Source organism: Anabas testudineus, chromosome 24, assembly GCF_900324465.2.
Source record: "Anabas testudineus chromosome 24, fAnaTes1.2, whole genome shotgun sequence".
Taxonomy (NCBI): Eukaryota; Metazoa; Chordata; class Actinopteri; order Anabantiformes; family Anabantidae; genus Anabas; species Anabas testudineus.
Window position 1 is genome coordinate 15,333,924 of NC_046632.1, and position 14,112 is coordinate 15,348,035.

General features: G+C 41.6%; 2 protein-coding genes across 2 annotated transcripts; one reads left to right on the plus strand and one right to left on the minus strand.

The window, feature by feature from the left end:
* The first annotated feature begins 831 nt into the window (after positions 1 to 831).
* Positions 832 to 7,594, plus strand: pcmt (protein-L-isoaspartate (D-aspartate) O-methyltransferase). Its single transcript, XM_026341958.1, has 8 exons — positions 832 to 1,170; positions 3,776 to 3,880; positions 3,977 to 4,008; positions 4,384 to 4,488; positions 4,657 to 4,777; positions 5,669 to 5,754; positions 5,973 to 6,142; positions 6,642 to 7,594. The coding sequence occupies exons 1-8, from the start codon at positions 990 to 992 to the stop codon at positions 6,652 to 6,654; spliced, it is 813 nt and encodes a 270-aa protein (XP_026197743.1). The 5' UTR covers positions 832 to 989; the 3' UTR covers positions 6,655 to 7,594.
* Positions 7,595 to 7,796: 202 nt separating this feature from the next.
* lrp11 (low density lipoprotein receptor-related protein 11) lies at positions 7,797 to 13,523 on the minus strand. The gene is made up of 9 exons (XM_026340854.1): positions 12,783 to 13,523; positions 11,734 to 11,891; positions 11,053 to 11,194; positions 10,819 to 10,944; positions 10,511 to 10,714; positions 9,123 to 9,290; positions 8,958 to 9,014; positions 8,777 to 8,869; positions 7,797 to 8,567 (listed from the first exon to the last, which is right to left on the minus strand). The coding sequence occupies exons 1-9, from the start codon at positions 13,339 to 13,341 to the stop codon at positions 8,413 to 8,415; spliced, it is 1,662 nt and encodes a 553-aa protein (XP_026196639.1). The 5' UTR covers positions 13,342 to 13,523; the 3' UTR covers positions 7,797 to 8,412.
* Between the last annotated feature and the right edge of the window lie 589 nt (positions 13,524 to 14,112).

The window sequence follows — 14,112 nt, forward strand, 5'->3', positions numbered from 1 at the left end:
AAATACACCTGAAAACTTAAAAATGAATAATATTTAAATATGTAAAGACCAGAGATTTTCAATAAGAAAAGAAATTACTGATACTTAAGGAGGTAAATGGACATTTTATATAGGTTATATAGGTATATATAGGTTTGTAAGGTATTAAATCTTACACTGTAAGTGCATTGAGATGGCTTCTGTTGTGATTTGGCGCTATACAAATAAAGCTGAATTACATTATGTTTAAAAACAATATGAAACAGTTTATTATTCAGTTGATTTTAGTTCTTACATGTACATCATGAGGGCAGTGGCTTTATTTTAATCTGACATGTTACCTTCTCAACCTGGCAATTTACTACTATGACAATACAGTTGGATAAATAAGTGCAAATGTTCTCACTGGTGTCTGAAAACTTACAGCTGAGGGGAAAAGATAGTAAGCTGTGCAGGTCGGTGGTGGTGTTCGTCAAACTCCATTCAACTAATTGCAGTAGTTTAGTAACAATAAAGGGAAGTGAAGTAATAATGTCTGTTGTTTAGCTGCAACATGCCGCTGTAGTTGTTGTCATATTATTGCACAAGTTACAAAAGGTTGATATTTCATTTGAGAACATGTAAAGTGGGTGTTTAATATAATTAATATTACTATTTTTGAACCTTTTGAACCATTTTTCTTCTTCTCTGAGCTGGTGCCGCACTTTGGCCCCTCAATCAAACCTTCTCCATAGACCTCTGATCCGGTTTCAATGGGTTTTGGACCAGAACCCGTCTCCTGAGTGGGTTTATACAAATCTGTTACCAACATGAGGCGCGCTCCCCCTAGCGGCCACCGTGTGCGCTCCTGCGGCAAATCTGACTGCGCTGAGTGAGGAATGTTGCTTTTTCCTCTGCCTTTAACCCTGGCTGGGGCACACATCCAAACAGACTCCTCTAATGTGTGAAATGGCGCAGTTCCGCATCAGGGGGTGCGTTTTAAAGGCCGCCCTGCAGTAAAACCTGTGTGGATGTCTGCTGACGCGTCCGCCGCTCCGCCGTCTCCTCTGGAGGTTGTCAGCTTCGTCGGGAAAACCGTTGGCGCAGGCGCGGCACTGACAGCTGCTGTCTACTTACTCCGCAAGGTCTGTTTAATAATGGCCTGGAAATCTGGAGGAGCCAGCCACGCAGAGCTCGTCAACAACCTCCGCAGTAAGTCCAAACGTTGTGTGTAAAGCGGCAGCCCCGGCGCTGTCACCGAGAGCTCGCCTGAAGACGGTTTAGTTCGCTGGCTGTGGTTAACGCACAGGAGCCGTTGGTAGCTAGCTAGCTAGCTAGGCGGTTGCTAAGCTATGTTGTTGTTGACCTAGCGTTACCTCTCTCCACCCCTTTCCCTGACCACGTTTACGCCGCGAAGCAGATGCATGCCTCCCTTTTGCAAAGACTAAATCAACAATAAAGACACCAATTACCTACAGTTTTGTGTTAACTTAGCGTAGCCTGCTAGCTATATGTGCGTCATTTGGGAGGTTGTAGCTAGCGTTAGCCGCGCTGCTAAGTGCCCTGCCCACATTCATTGATGGCTATCGCTGTACCATTCACTTCACTTTTACCTGAATGACAGTGACAGCTGGACATGTGAGGCTAGTTTCTGCAGTGCCCTTGGTAGTGCATGGCTCTAAACGACAGCTTGCTGTGTCATAGGTGCTGGTAGTTGCAAAAAGGAGCAGTGACTCAGTGTGACACCCTGCTAAACGGCTGTTACGTGGGGCTAAACCCACTATTATCGATGCCACATGGTTAATTCTGCAGTGATAGTGCACTGCATTGTATGATAAAATACGTGTAACAGCCTCTGTAACAACATACAAGCACTGATCAGATATGCAATGTTACTTGCCCATAGCAAAATGTTATGCAGCGTGATGACATCTTTAGTATTCAGTATGCAAGTCCACTTTAAATATAAAGCTTCTACCAAGGCTATTTATATTCTGTGCAGTTCAGCAGAGTATTGAAACAGACAGTTCAGCTGCAAGCCTTTTTTTAAAAGCTGTATAGTGCGAGAACAAACGTGACTGTTTTGGTTTGCTTGCTTTTAAACAAAAACATAATCTGCATATTGTTTGTTTGACTTCCTCTATAACAGATATGAATATGCGTGGTCTTGTCTATTGAGCAAGGACAAATTGTTGACTGGTTGTCGACATAATGAAATTGAACTTTGAAAGCCAGAAATATGCAAGAAGCATAATTTCATTGTATGGTCTTTAGTTAAATCCAGCGGCATCCCTTCATCATTTCACTAATGAAGAAATGTTGCAGATACAGTAGAACATGTAAATTAAGATGTATGTTATAAAAGTCAAACATCTTAATGAACACCTTACTGGAGACTGACCCATTTAAAAACAAGAATATAACATTGGGAATGTGTAAATTGGATGGAAGCAGGCCCCACTATGCTAAATCACTACTTTGTCAGCGACTCTGTCCTTTTGACCAGAGCTCAGGACTGGTCACTACACGCTGTAAGAGTACATCCAGTTACAGTTTTTATAAACACCAAACGTGCATTTTTAAAGTTCATCCTCAACCTATGTGCTGGAGGAAAATAAAACATGTCTCCACATAACTCACAAATTGTGTTCATAGGCTAGAAACAGCATAAAGTTGATTAGCTTTTCCTAAGGCATACAGAATACATAAAGGCAAAGACAATTTTAAATCCAGAGAATGATGGAAGGAAAACTGCCACGACTGGTTATTTTAATTTCACTAGTAGGTTTCAATTTGGCATCTTGTATATTTTATTTGTAATGTATCTCAAAGTGGCACATAGCTCTGAGGGTGAGGGGAGTCAGTAATGAGAGCAGCACCGGCTGTTGCTGGCTTCTCCTGCTTTTGGCACCTGCCGCTACAGGAATCTGTTAGGAGGGATTTTTTTAAAATATTAACATTATTACTTTTACTTTTTTTTCCTTTCTGTTGCAATGTGAATATAAAAAATGCATATCAAATAGTTTTATTTTTATAGCCCAAAATCCCAAATGACAAATTTGTCTCGAGAGGCTTTAAAATCTGTACAGTTCATGACACCCTCTGTCAATAGAGCCTCAGCTCAGATTAGGAATGCAGGACAAAAATTGAGAAACTGCAGAAAGAAGAGCAGTGAGAGGATCCTCTTCCAGGACAAACAGGCTTGTAATAGCACAGACAGACCTGAGCCACACAACCTCTTCTCCACCACTGAGACCTGGAGCCTATAAAAATGAAACGTTGCCACATGGCAGTCCCCGTTTAGCGAATCGACCGCAGTCATCTAATACATCCACAGATACAGGATGTGTGGCTTTCTGTAAAACATATTTTATGTGTTTGTGTGCTGCAGCCCATATTTCATTCTGTGGTTTCTTGTATGCTTGTGGCTCCCTACTGGGAATAATATGGTTTGCATATTCAATATGCAACTATTTACATGTTTTTCAATATATTTTGCATTTGTCTCTTTATTTTAGATGAATTACTTCCTACAGTTAGGCACATACAGTATGCTTAATTTGTGTGTACTGTACCAGTAGTATAGGGATCTAGTCCTTTCACTTATTTACCAGGATATGTACAATTTTATATTGTACAAAATTACAATTCAAGGTACAGTATCACATTGGTAAAAAATTATTTAAACAATTAGGCAGTGCTACTTATTTATTTAGAAAACCGCTTGCAATAGTCTAATAAACTGAGAACTATAAGAGTGTAGGTACGCAAATGTACAAATACAGTTACAATATCCCTGAATTTGCTCTGTCCCCAGAAAATGGAATTATTAAGTCCGACAAGGTCTACGAAGTTATGCTAGCCACAGACCGAGCCCATTTCTCCAGATGTAATCCCTACATGGACTCGCCGCAGTCAATAGGTATGTGTACTTGTGTGTACTTGTGCAGTGATTCAGTCTGAAATCCAAATATAGTCTGACTTCTAACCAAATCTGTGCCTCTCTTTTAACTAAAAGGCTATCAAGCAACGATCAGCGCCCCACACATGGTATGACTTTAAAGACATTTCTGCACTCACAGCTTGCTTCCTTTCAATTAAGTCAAGAGAAGCAGTTAGAAATGTGCAAATTTATCTTTACGACATCTTATTTTTTTGTGGTCTATAATGATAATTAAAGTCATTCTGTGTATTGATTCCTGGCTCTAATATTAATTAGAGATTAGATATTAATTGAATTCTAATATTAGACTCTAACCAATGTCATCTAACTGAAAGCGCACAGTAACAGACAAGTAGGGATGTTTGTCACTTAGCTTTACCACATGGATGAGCTGCACCTAGTCACAGTCAGTGTTAGATGCATTATGAATGCTGACTGATGGGTTGTAATGCGGCTTCCTTGTCAATGCCCCCTCCGCCCAGCATGCCTATGCCCTGGAGCTTCTACATGACCAGCTGTATGAGGGAGCCAAAGCTCTGGATGTCGGCTCCGGCAGTGGAATCCTGTCCGTTTGCTTCGCACGAATGGTGAGCCTCATACATGACGGGTAATCATATACAATTTCTCTTTGGTGGCTTTCTGATTTATTACACCGATTATTTAATTAGCCAACTAATCAACAGGAAATCAATGTTGGGAAATTCTAATGTTGTGTATAAACTGAGCACCTCATTCTCTCCCTCCACGCTTTACAGGTAGGTCCTAAAGGGAAAGTTATAGGAATTGATCACATCAAAGAGCTGGTAGACGATTCTATAAACAATGTGAAGAAAGATGACCCCAGTTTGATTACATCAGGCCGAGTCAAGCTAATAGGTAGGCTGTCAATGATGAAAGATTACAGACATGTGGTGCACGCTTTCGTTCTGTTGTCAAATGTTTTTAGGGACGACTGCAGCTCATTGCCTTTAAAAACAAGGGATGATGTAGCACATGTCAGACTCTCAGAGAAGAGGCTAAACCTACAGTAGCTCAGTAGACAGAGCTGTGCAGCACTAAATAATTCACTAGCGTGTACCTACTTTCACCTGCTCTGCAGCAGCCTGGTCGCACTGACAACAACTGAGTTATGAATAAAACACTCTATATTTAGTTTTTACAACTGTAATATGACGTGGAATCGCAACTCAGGGATTTCCTCCTTGTGTTAATGCTAAATAAAGAAAAAAATATTTTTGCTTTATTAATCATTTCATCTAAAAACAACATTTTCTGGATATTTCTACATATGCTGTTTCTCATTTATAATATATTTTGCTCTTGCAGTAATTACACAAACAATTATGTAAGAAAATCACAAAAAGACCCCACAAATGACTCCTGAAAAGGTTTAGGCTGACACTACAGCTTGTTATGTGTACTCCTTAATACAATACACAACTTATTTAATGTCAAAATGTAACATCAGAAGAAGAGCTGCTGTGTATTTAGCAGATGCTAGACTAAGAAATGTACTTTGAGGAATAATTTGATGTGCTATGAATAAAAGATGTTGAGATTTTCTTAGTATTACCCACTTATTTGTCTTTTTTTGAGACAGTTTTTAGCTTTAATAATTAAGAATTAAGTAGAGTCAAAGAATTCAAGGCTGAGAGAAGCACTGCAATATCACTGCCACTTTTGAATGTGTAACTGACAGCTTGATGAGGAAACCCATCCATGTGCCGTTGCTGGCAGCCTGTAAGTGATATTCTGCCTGTGTTTCAGTGGGAGACGGGCGAATGGGCCACACGGAGGAGGCGCCTTATGATGCCATCCATGTTGGCGCAGCAGCTCCCACCGTCCCCCAAGCTGTGAGTCTCTCTGAATCCTTTTAAATGTGATGATTATGGTCCCGTTGTTCCACTTCACTCTAAACAAGGAATGAATGCTACCTTTTAAAATATCCTAAAATTTAAAGCAGTTCTGAATTTGAACAACACAGCAGTTGTTCAGGCTTGAAATAGCAATGCTGGAATGTCTTTAAAGCCACCCTGACGGTTTGGTCCCGTGTCCCTCGTTTCTCACCCAGCTTCTGGACCAGCTGAAGCCTGGTGGGCGGCTGATTTTGCCCGTCGGCCCCGCGGGAGGAAACCAGATGCTGGAGCAGTACGACAAGATGGAGGACGGCAGCACCAAAATGAAACCCTTGATGGGGGTGATTTATGTGCCTTTAACAGACAGAGACAAGCAGTGGTCCAGGTGGAAGTGACTTCCTTCTCTCCCTCCTCTCCCTCTCTCCTTCTCACAGTGGCAAAGGTGAAATGGTGTGGGATGGAGCAGGCAATGGATCACAAGGGGCTGCATTTTGCTGCTTGTTGGCATTTATTGCTTCTTCCATACCATACCAACCAGCTGCACGTTTCCTACATCTTTTTTTTTAACACCATAATCCTGAATTGGTTAAATAAAAAAAAAAAAAAACATCCCAGTCTGTTTGGAACCTAAAAACAAAACAATTAACTGAAATGGCAGCAGTGTGAAGACGTATGTATGACTGCTACGTCAATTTGGATGCTCATACTAAACACTAAAAGCCAATCTTCTACTCTGTGAGATGCAGACAAACACATTAACTGTTTGGATTTAACATTTCACATGATTCTGTTTCATCGTGTTTGCATGACAGGAGGACAGTTGTGTTTCTTGGCTGACGCTCGTCCTCTTCTTATTTTTAACGTTTGATTTCTGCTCTTCGTAGGGATGAACTTTGAAGAGGAAGACTGGCAACATAATCCACCTTTAAGTTCGAACCTGGAGGGAACTCGGATGGGGTCTATCAACCCTTGACATTTTGTTCAAAGCATACTCAACATGCTGTTTTTGTTCAAGTTTAACGATAGAATATCTCAATGATCACAGCCCAGAACGGCTGCGGAAAAGACTGCTTGAAGCTCGGCACAGTAATTTGGAGAGGGCTTTTTGTTTTCTTTTCAGGCCTGCATATTTTTTTTGGTTATGTTTTTTTTTGTTGTTGTTGTTGTTTTTTTTAAACAACTGGGTTTTAGGGATTTTTTTTTCTCTGGTTTCATCTTCTGAATTGCAATCAGCCACTTCTACAGTATTACATTTCAGCAGCATCAAAGCTGAATGTAGGAGGAACACGGGCATCGATGGGGAAATGCTGAGATTTTTATATAATTCACCTAGCTACTGTGTGTGTGCATCATCTAACTGTAGACTCCCCTGCTAACATACAGCTTTCTTTCCCTGCAGTACTAACGCACACACAGGCAGCACAGTGGCTCATGTAACCCACACATCCTGTTTGATGTGCAGCACTCTTTAGATCATTCTACACATAGAATAAGCAGCGCATTGGATCTTAGTGAGCATACTCCAAAGAAAGCGGAGCGCTAATAACACAGACACACGTGCACATGCAGGGCTGTGCTTTTCCACTTGGTGATGTGTTGCTTTCTGCCGCTGGTTTTCCATTAACAATTTGTGCAGGCTCTTCTGGTGACTGATAATAAATGGGATAGTCACTGCTTTGCCAAAATAAACTCCAACAAATATAAAGCAAATGAATGTCTGTTTTCTTGAAAAAAATAAATAAATACATGAAATTAAAAAAGCACATTTTATTTTGGGTGATGTAAGTAATGGACACTTCTGGAATGGCATATGAAAATAAAGAGATGCTTATGTTTTTGTCTGTCATCTGTTATTTAATTTATTGTGTGCGGTCTGCAACTTAAAAGACTGAGCAGGAATCTAAGAATTATTTTAGCGATAGTAACGATAAAAATCAAGGTAATGACCTTAGATCATCAAAAGTAGTTTAATTATGTGATAAAATATGGGAAAACAGATATTTTGTAAAACAGTTTGTGAACAGATTACACCAGTAGTGTTTGATATATAATAAACTTTAATATATCAGGTGAAAGACTGGACTTTGAGAGAATACATCTGTGCAAACATACTGTAGTAGTACATACTTCACGTTTGTTTAAATAAAGCAAAATATGCAGCAGAATCAGGCAGGAGTGGAACATAACCAACAGAATTTGCTATGGCTTTTCTATTATTCTGGGATATTTGTATAACTTAAGTAACAGGCACTCGTAAAGTCCGCACTCCAGTTTCACTCGGGTACAGTCTACAAACATAACGTAAATACATCCGGGCCACTGATTGGCACATGTCAGAAAATCAATGACAATGAAAAATCTAATAACCCAGAAGTTACTGGTGGAATTTAGGCAGTTCTGAACGCTTAGGACTGTTGATATCTCACCGATATGGGCTCAAATCAGATTTTCTTAAGACAACAGACGGTAAATATGAATTCACAAGCATTTGAATATGTGTCACTGGCTTTGAAGGCAGCATCTATGATCGTTGGGACAAATTAGAGACACAGAGCCCAACTTCAAAAAGTTCTGGCTCAGACTCTGGTGACAACGCCCCACATTTCTCTTTTCTCACGTCTCTCTTGTATTTGCTGCCCCAGGCTGATTACCTGGCTACAGGTACATGCCGTTGATGAGGTAATCCGACTCCTCTGTGGTGAGGGGTCGAGCTTTCTTCAGCTTGTGACGAACAAGTCTCAGACGACAGCCAATCATGAGCAGCAGGAGAGCGGTGATGATAAGACCGAGTGCAAGAGGAAGGATGGCACCTGGAGGAAGAAACCACACAAACGAATAAAGAGTACGTCTCAGTTTGTGTGGTGACTAATGTATGTTTGACATCAGCACATTTAAAAATCTGCATTCTGGATTTATACTGTAATATTTTATATTATACATATTTTACAGAAATTATTTATAAGCCCAAATGTTTGAGAGAAATTTAAATGTTCTCTTTGACACAAACATTGGCTCTTACCTGACTCTGGGACTGGATGCCCCCCCATCACTGGAAATGGTTTGGAGATGGGGGTGTCACTCTGCACTTGGCTCTGGGAGACTTTAGGAGCAGCTTCAACAAAAACACAACCCAGTTTAGAAAGCACTAATACTAATATTTCTCTGAAGCTTCTTTCCCCCAGTTTATAAAATGAATTTACCTATTTCAGTCTGTTTGGTGACGGGAGGGGCCACAGTTGCAGGTTTGAAAACTGGACCTACATGACGTTAGTTAGATGTATTAGTCAAAATAAGACATAAGACATAAAATAATACTAATTAATTAGAATTAACAGAGAAATGGACAACAACAAGCTGGTTCTCACTTTTTTGTATACATTCACTGACACAGTCAGACTCCTGGAGGAAGTTGTTGTGGTTGCCCTGGCAACCCCCATACAGGAAGTGTTTGCACTGGCCGGCGTTTTGATCATAGTACCAGCGTGGAAAGGTGCCTTTACAGGGTCCTACGACTGGAGCTGCAGCGCATGGATCTACAGCATCACAAACAGAGGGAGGTAAACGTGATCAGGTCCTGTGCAGCACGTCGTGTGTGCAGTGATTTCTGACTTCATGATTATATAGCTCCAAAGACACCACCCGGCCTGTTCCATGTGTGTCCATTTGAACTGCCCTTACATGGACGATATTTAGAGATATGAATTTAACCCTCCATGCATTAGATTTACCACTTATCCTGCAAGAAAATATTGTCACTACAACATTTTACAGAGATCCTGAAATACAGATGTTTACTCTCAGCATCTTTTGTCATCAGGTTTGGTCCAGTTTCATTCCTACCACTGAGAAGTGTCAGATGCCTCACTTTATTTTCGTTCTTTCATTACTTTTAGGTATATAGTACATTTTGACCTCACTGTTATGTGTAGTTTTCATCGCACTGCACAAGTGACTCACAAGTGTGTGACGTGTGCATATGGCCTCTCACAGCTGGTATTTTTATTTGTTGTTTTACATAAACACCAAAGTAAATATTTTAATTTTTACTGTGTTCACATATTTTTGACACATCACATCTTTCAATTAGTTTGAATTTTTACCAGTAATCCTGAACTGGAATAAGTGATGTGGAGTAAATTTAACTTAACTGCTAAATAAACTATTGTGTTGATTAAAAAGTATTAGTTATTATCTAAGTTATTAAAATCACTTATAAAGAATAAATGGTAACATTTACCTTTCTCTGATGTTATTCAAAGTGAAACCAGTTTGGTTCTTGGACTGTTTGAGGTGTCATGGTGTCATTTTAGACTCCTGAGAGCACATCTCACTGCTGAAATACCCAAAGTAAAACACTAATGGTGGATGAAGCTAATTTGTTCAGTCAGGGATCAGATGGCAGAGAGGACAGAGCTGCTTTGTTCCAGCACTCAGAGTGGACACAGGAACAGAGCTGCTTTCCCAGGGAATGCAGAGTGGCCCCGTGGCTTCGCCAGCATTGAGCTCAGTGCTACGACTCAGTGGCTGCCCACAGGGGCTCCATCTGCTTCCATGTCCAGAGACACACTAAAACCAGCTTTGCCTCTTTACAAAGAGACACTGCACTAATGACACAGCAATAATAGAGAATCATCATGTTAAGCAAACATTTGAAGCGGTACAGCTGCAGTAAAAGACAGACAATGGTCTATTTCCACTCAGAGAATCATTTTCCTGTGTTCAAACAGACCTTTAAATATAAACACAACCCCACCTTGACTCACTGAAGCCTCTTGTTGACCTGGACTTTGTGGAGGAGCAGTCTTTGTCCTCTCCTGCAGTGGTATAATGTTCTGCAGGGTCTTTCTAGGCCCAGACTGCAGCATGGAGCTGTCCTCAGCCTCCTCTGTCTGGACTACAGGTCTGTGAGGGCTGGGTAGGTCGACAGGGTGGGTCACTGACTTCCGGCTGCTGTCAACTAAAGAAATCACAAAAAGAGAAAAGAATGGAGGGGATGTGTGTATGTTTTTACATGAATGCTTTTCTTGAAACAAGAGATTATAAAAGACAAATGTTTCTTACAGTTTGGGCAGAAATCTTCATCAGAGCGGTCGGGACAGTGTTGCTTCCCATCACAGGCGTATGTGATGTCAATACAGCAGCCGTCATCGCACTTGAACTGGTAGTTTGAACAGTGACCCGTGCACACTGTGCACAGATAAAGGCAAACATGACTTTGTGATAATCTTCCACTGTAACATCAAAAGTCCAACAACTTTACACCCTTCTCTGACGTTTGGGTGACCTTCTGCTCACCTTCTGCTTGGTGTTTCGGGGCCAACACAGTCACAGAAACGTTGTCGGAGCTCTTCTGGCCTGCAGTGTCAGTGACAGTCATCTGGAAGGTGTACACACCCTCCTGGAGGCCGCTGATTTTTAACAGCCCTGGGTGGGTCGCCTTCAACAAACATACAAACAAAACCATTAATTCAATTCAGTGAATCACATATAATGATCACAGATTGAGATAAGTCACTTCAGCATCTCTACATTCTGTACTAGCCGCTTACATGAGCTCCAGCATCAGTTTCTGTATTTCAAACTGGACTCTAGTGGCTAATAATAATTAAAAAATATCAAAATTAGGTATAGAATATAGTCTGAGTATATAAAAGGCAGGGAGTGCTGTGCTACAAGCTTTACATGTCGCCTCTGCAGCATAGCAAACTCTTATCTCTGTTGATACAGCACTGTGTTATGGAGCTCTGGACACAAGCCACCCTGTTGACTTAACTAATGCAAACACACAAATGCAATTTGACTCTGGTGTCCGGACGTTTAGTGGCTGTTCATACCGCAAATGCAAATGTAAGAATCCCCTGAACCCAGTAGACAGGAGAGAATAACAGAACGTTTCATCCTCATCATCAGGAACCAAATTTAACAGCATGCTGTCATTTTACTGCACGCATCAACAAAACAGATGTCCCCGCTGACCTTCATGTTGATGGTTGTATCTCCCTTGACGAGAGTCCATTCGTAGCGGTTGATCCCGTGGTCGTCCACACTGTCCCGACCGTCCAGGACGGCCCAGTCTGTGGGCAGCTGGATCACCACATCCTGTCCAGCGTCACTGCGAGGAGGCTCGTCTGTGTCTGCGAACAGAAAAATCCTTGTTATGTGGAAGATGTGCACAACATGATCACTTTTTAAAAATGTCACTCACGCAGGGCAAAAATAGATTATTATATTACAGTGTTTTAGTATAAAGAATAAAAACGTAATGTAGATATTTTTAAATATCGTATTTACAATTAAGAGTTTCTTTCAGCATTAATTATTCTGCTGGTTATTTGTAAAAACAGAGAAAAAAAACACTTAATTGTCATGTGTTTGTACATAAAAATGTAAAAGTAGTTGGTGTAATGAGGCTAATCTTACTAACTTACTTTAATAACTATAATTCTAAATAAATAGGGGAGGTAACTGTGTGTCACAGACACACCTGCAGCTGGTCTCAGTATCCTGAATTTTGCGAGGCCGGGACCTATAGGGCAAATCATTAACTTGCTCTGCAGGCTTTATCGGGTTAGGTGGCAGCTGCTGATGGCGAACCCTGATGCACCAGTAAGCTTAAATAAAAGTCAAATCTAATTATGTTGGGAGGGTGGAAGATCATGATAAATGATGATGTTAAGCCTGATGAAGTTTTGTGTTCCAACAGTTGACAATTAAACCACTATTCCTCATTTCTCTTCTACATATACTAAGAGTAAATATGAGCCTCATCCAATAATCAAAAGCTGTACTGGTCACACTTATTAGACGCTGTAACATGTCCATGACTTAACTGTGAACTTTCCCCTTAGGGATCAATAAAATCATATCTTATCCTTAGGTATAATTAATGAATAACTGCATGAAGTATGGTCTATACAGTCTAGAAACCTTTGTAAACAGAGATCAACATCGTTTTCATTTCTGCCTATGACACCTTATGACCACTAATGTTAATATACAGGATGTGTGACATGATGGTCTCCCACCTTGTGTCTCATCCACATCACCCTCTCCGAGCCTTGTGGCTGAACCGCTGGGAGAAACAGGGGGGTGTCCCTGCGTGGCGTTGGGGGCCCAGCTGTAGGTGCTGAATCCCTGCTGAGGAGCGAAGGAGCAGACATTTTTACTCCTGTAGGTGCAGTTGAACAGGTAACAGCCGAGACCGTCCCCGGGCTGCCTCAGGTCCTCCTGGACCACCGCCACCGTGCAGTGAGGGTGGGAGCAGCAGGCGTGCAGGCAGTCCTTCCAGGTGTACACCCTGTCCGGGGCCAGGAGGAAGGCGGCCCCCTGCTCGATGGAGGCCTTGGCGCGGATGATGCGCTCCCCTACGGCGCTGAAGTCGCCCACGCAAGAGTCAATCACATCGCCAGCCCTGGACGCCTGGTCCTGTTGGAGCTGCTTGCGGAATTCCTCCAACAGCTCCTCCACCCCTGATATTTTGGATTTTAAGTCCGATATCGGCGACGACCGAGCGCCGACACTGGACACTGCGAGCGACAGCGCGACACAGGCGAGCAGCAGCCGGGGATGCTGCAGCAGAGCCATGTTGTTCCGCTGGTACACGGCGTCTCCCTCTGCCTCCAGCGGCTCTGCCACGCATGGGGCTCCGAGCTACATGAGCTGTGATCCCGGTGGCAGTAAAATAAAACACGGGAAACGATATTTGAAGTCAGTAATTGTGCGTAAATGATGAGCGGCGGAGGTAACGATGGTGACGATGCTGGAAATCTGTCGTTGTCATGGTGAGGGGGGGGGGCACCCACTGACGTCACTAGGATGAGTAACGATGCTGCAAAGTAACGAAGTACATTTACTTTGAGGCAGGTACTTGTGTTTCATTGTACTTTTACTCCTAATTCCACTTTATGTTTGACGCCCTGAGAAATCTACATGTGTTTCACAGTGTGGGACTCCGAGCAGGTAGAGTAGTAAAAAAACAAAAATGAAAGAGAAAACAGACACAAAAATGACCAAGAATAGCCAAAAACCAGCAACCGAACGAGATAAAGGAGCAAAAATAGATGCAAAAGAGCCCAAAGTCACAAAATGTATAGAAAACAGACACAAAAAAGCACCAAAATAGACATAAAATGACTTAAAATAGATACGAATTGTCCCAAAAGACACAAAAAGTGACAACAGAGAAACAGAAAATGACCATAAATGACATGTTGGCCTCATTTTAAGTCTCTTTCAGTCAGGTTTCCGTCTTCCATTCATGGGTTGTAGCTCAGGTTATTTCGCTGAAACCAAATTATGAAGATGATGATGTTCAGTTATCATTTAAAACAGAGTTAATTATTGTGGAGGCTGTAT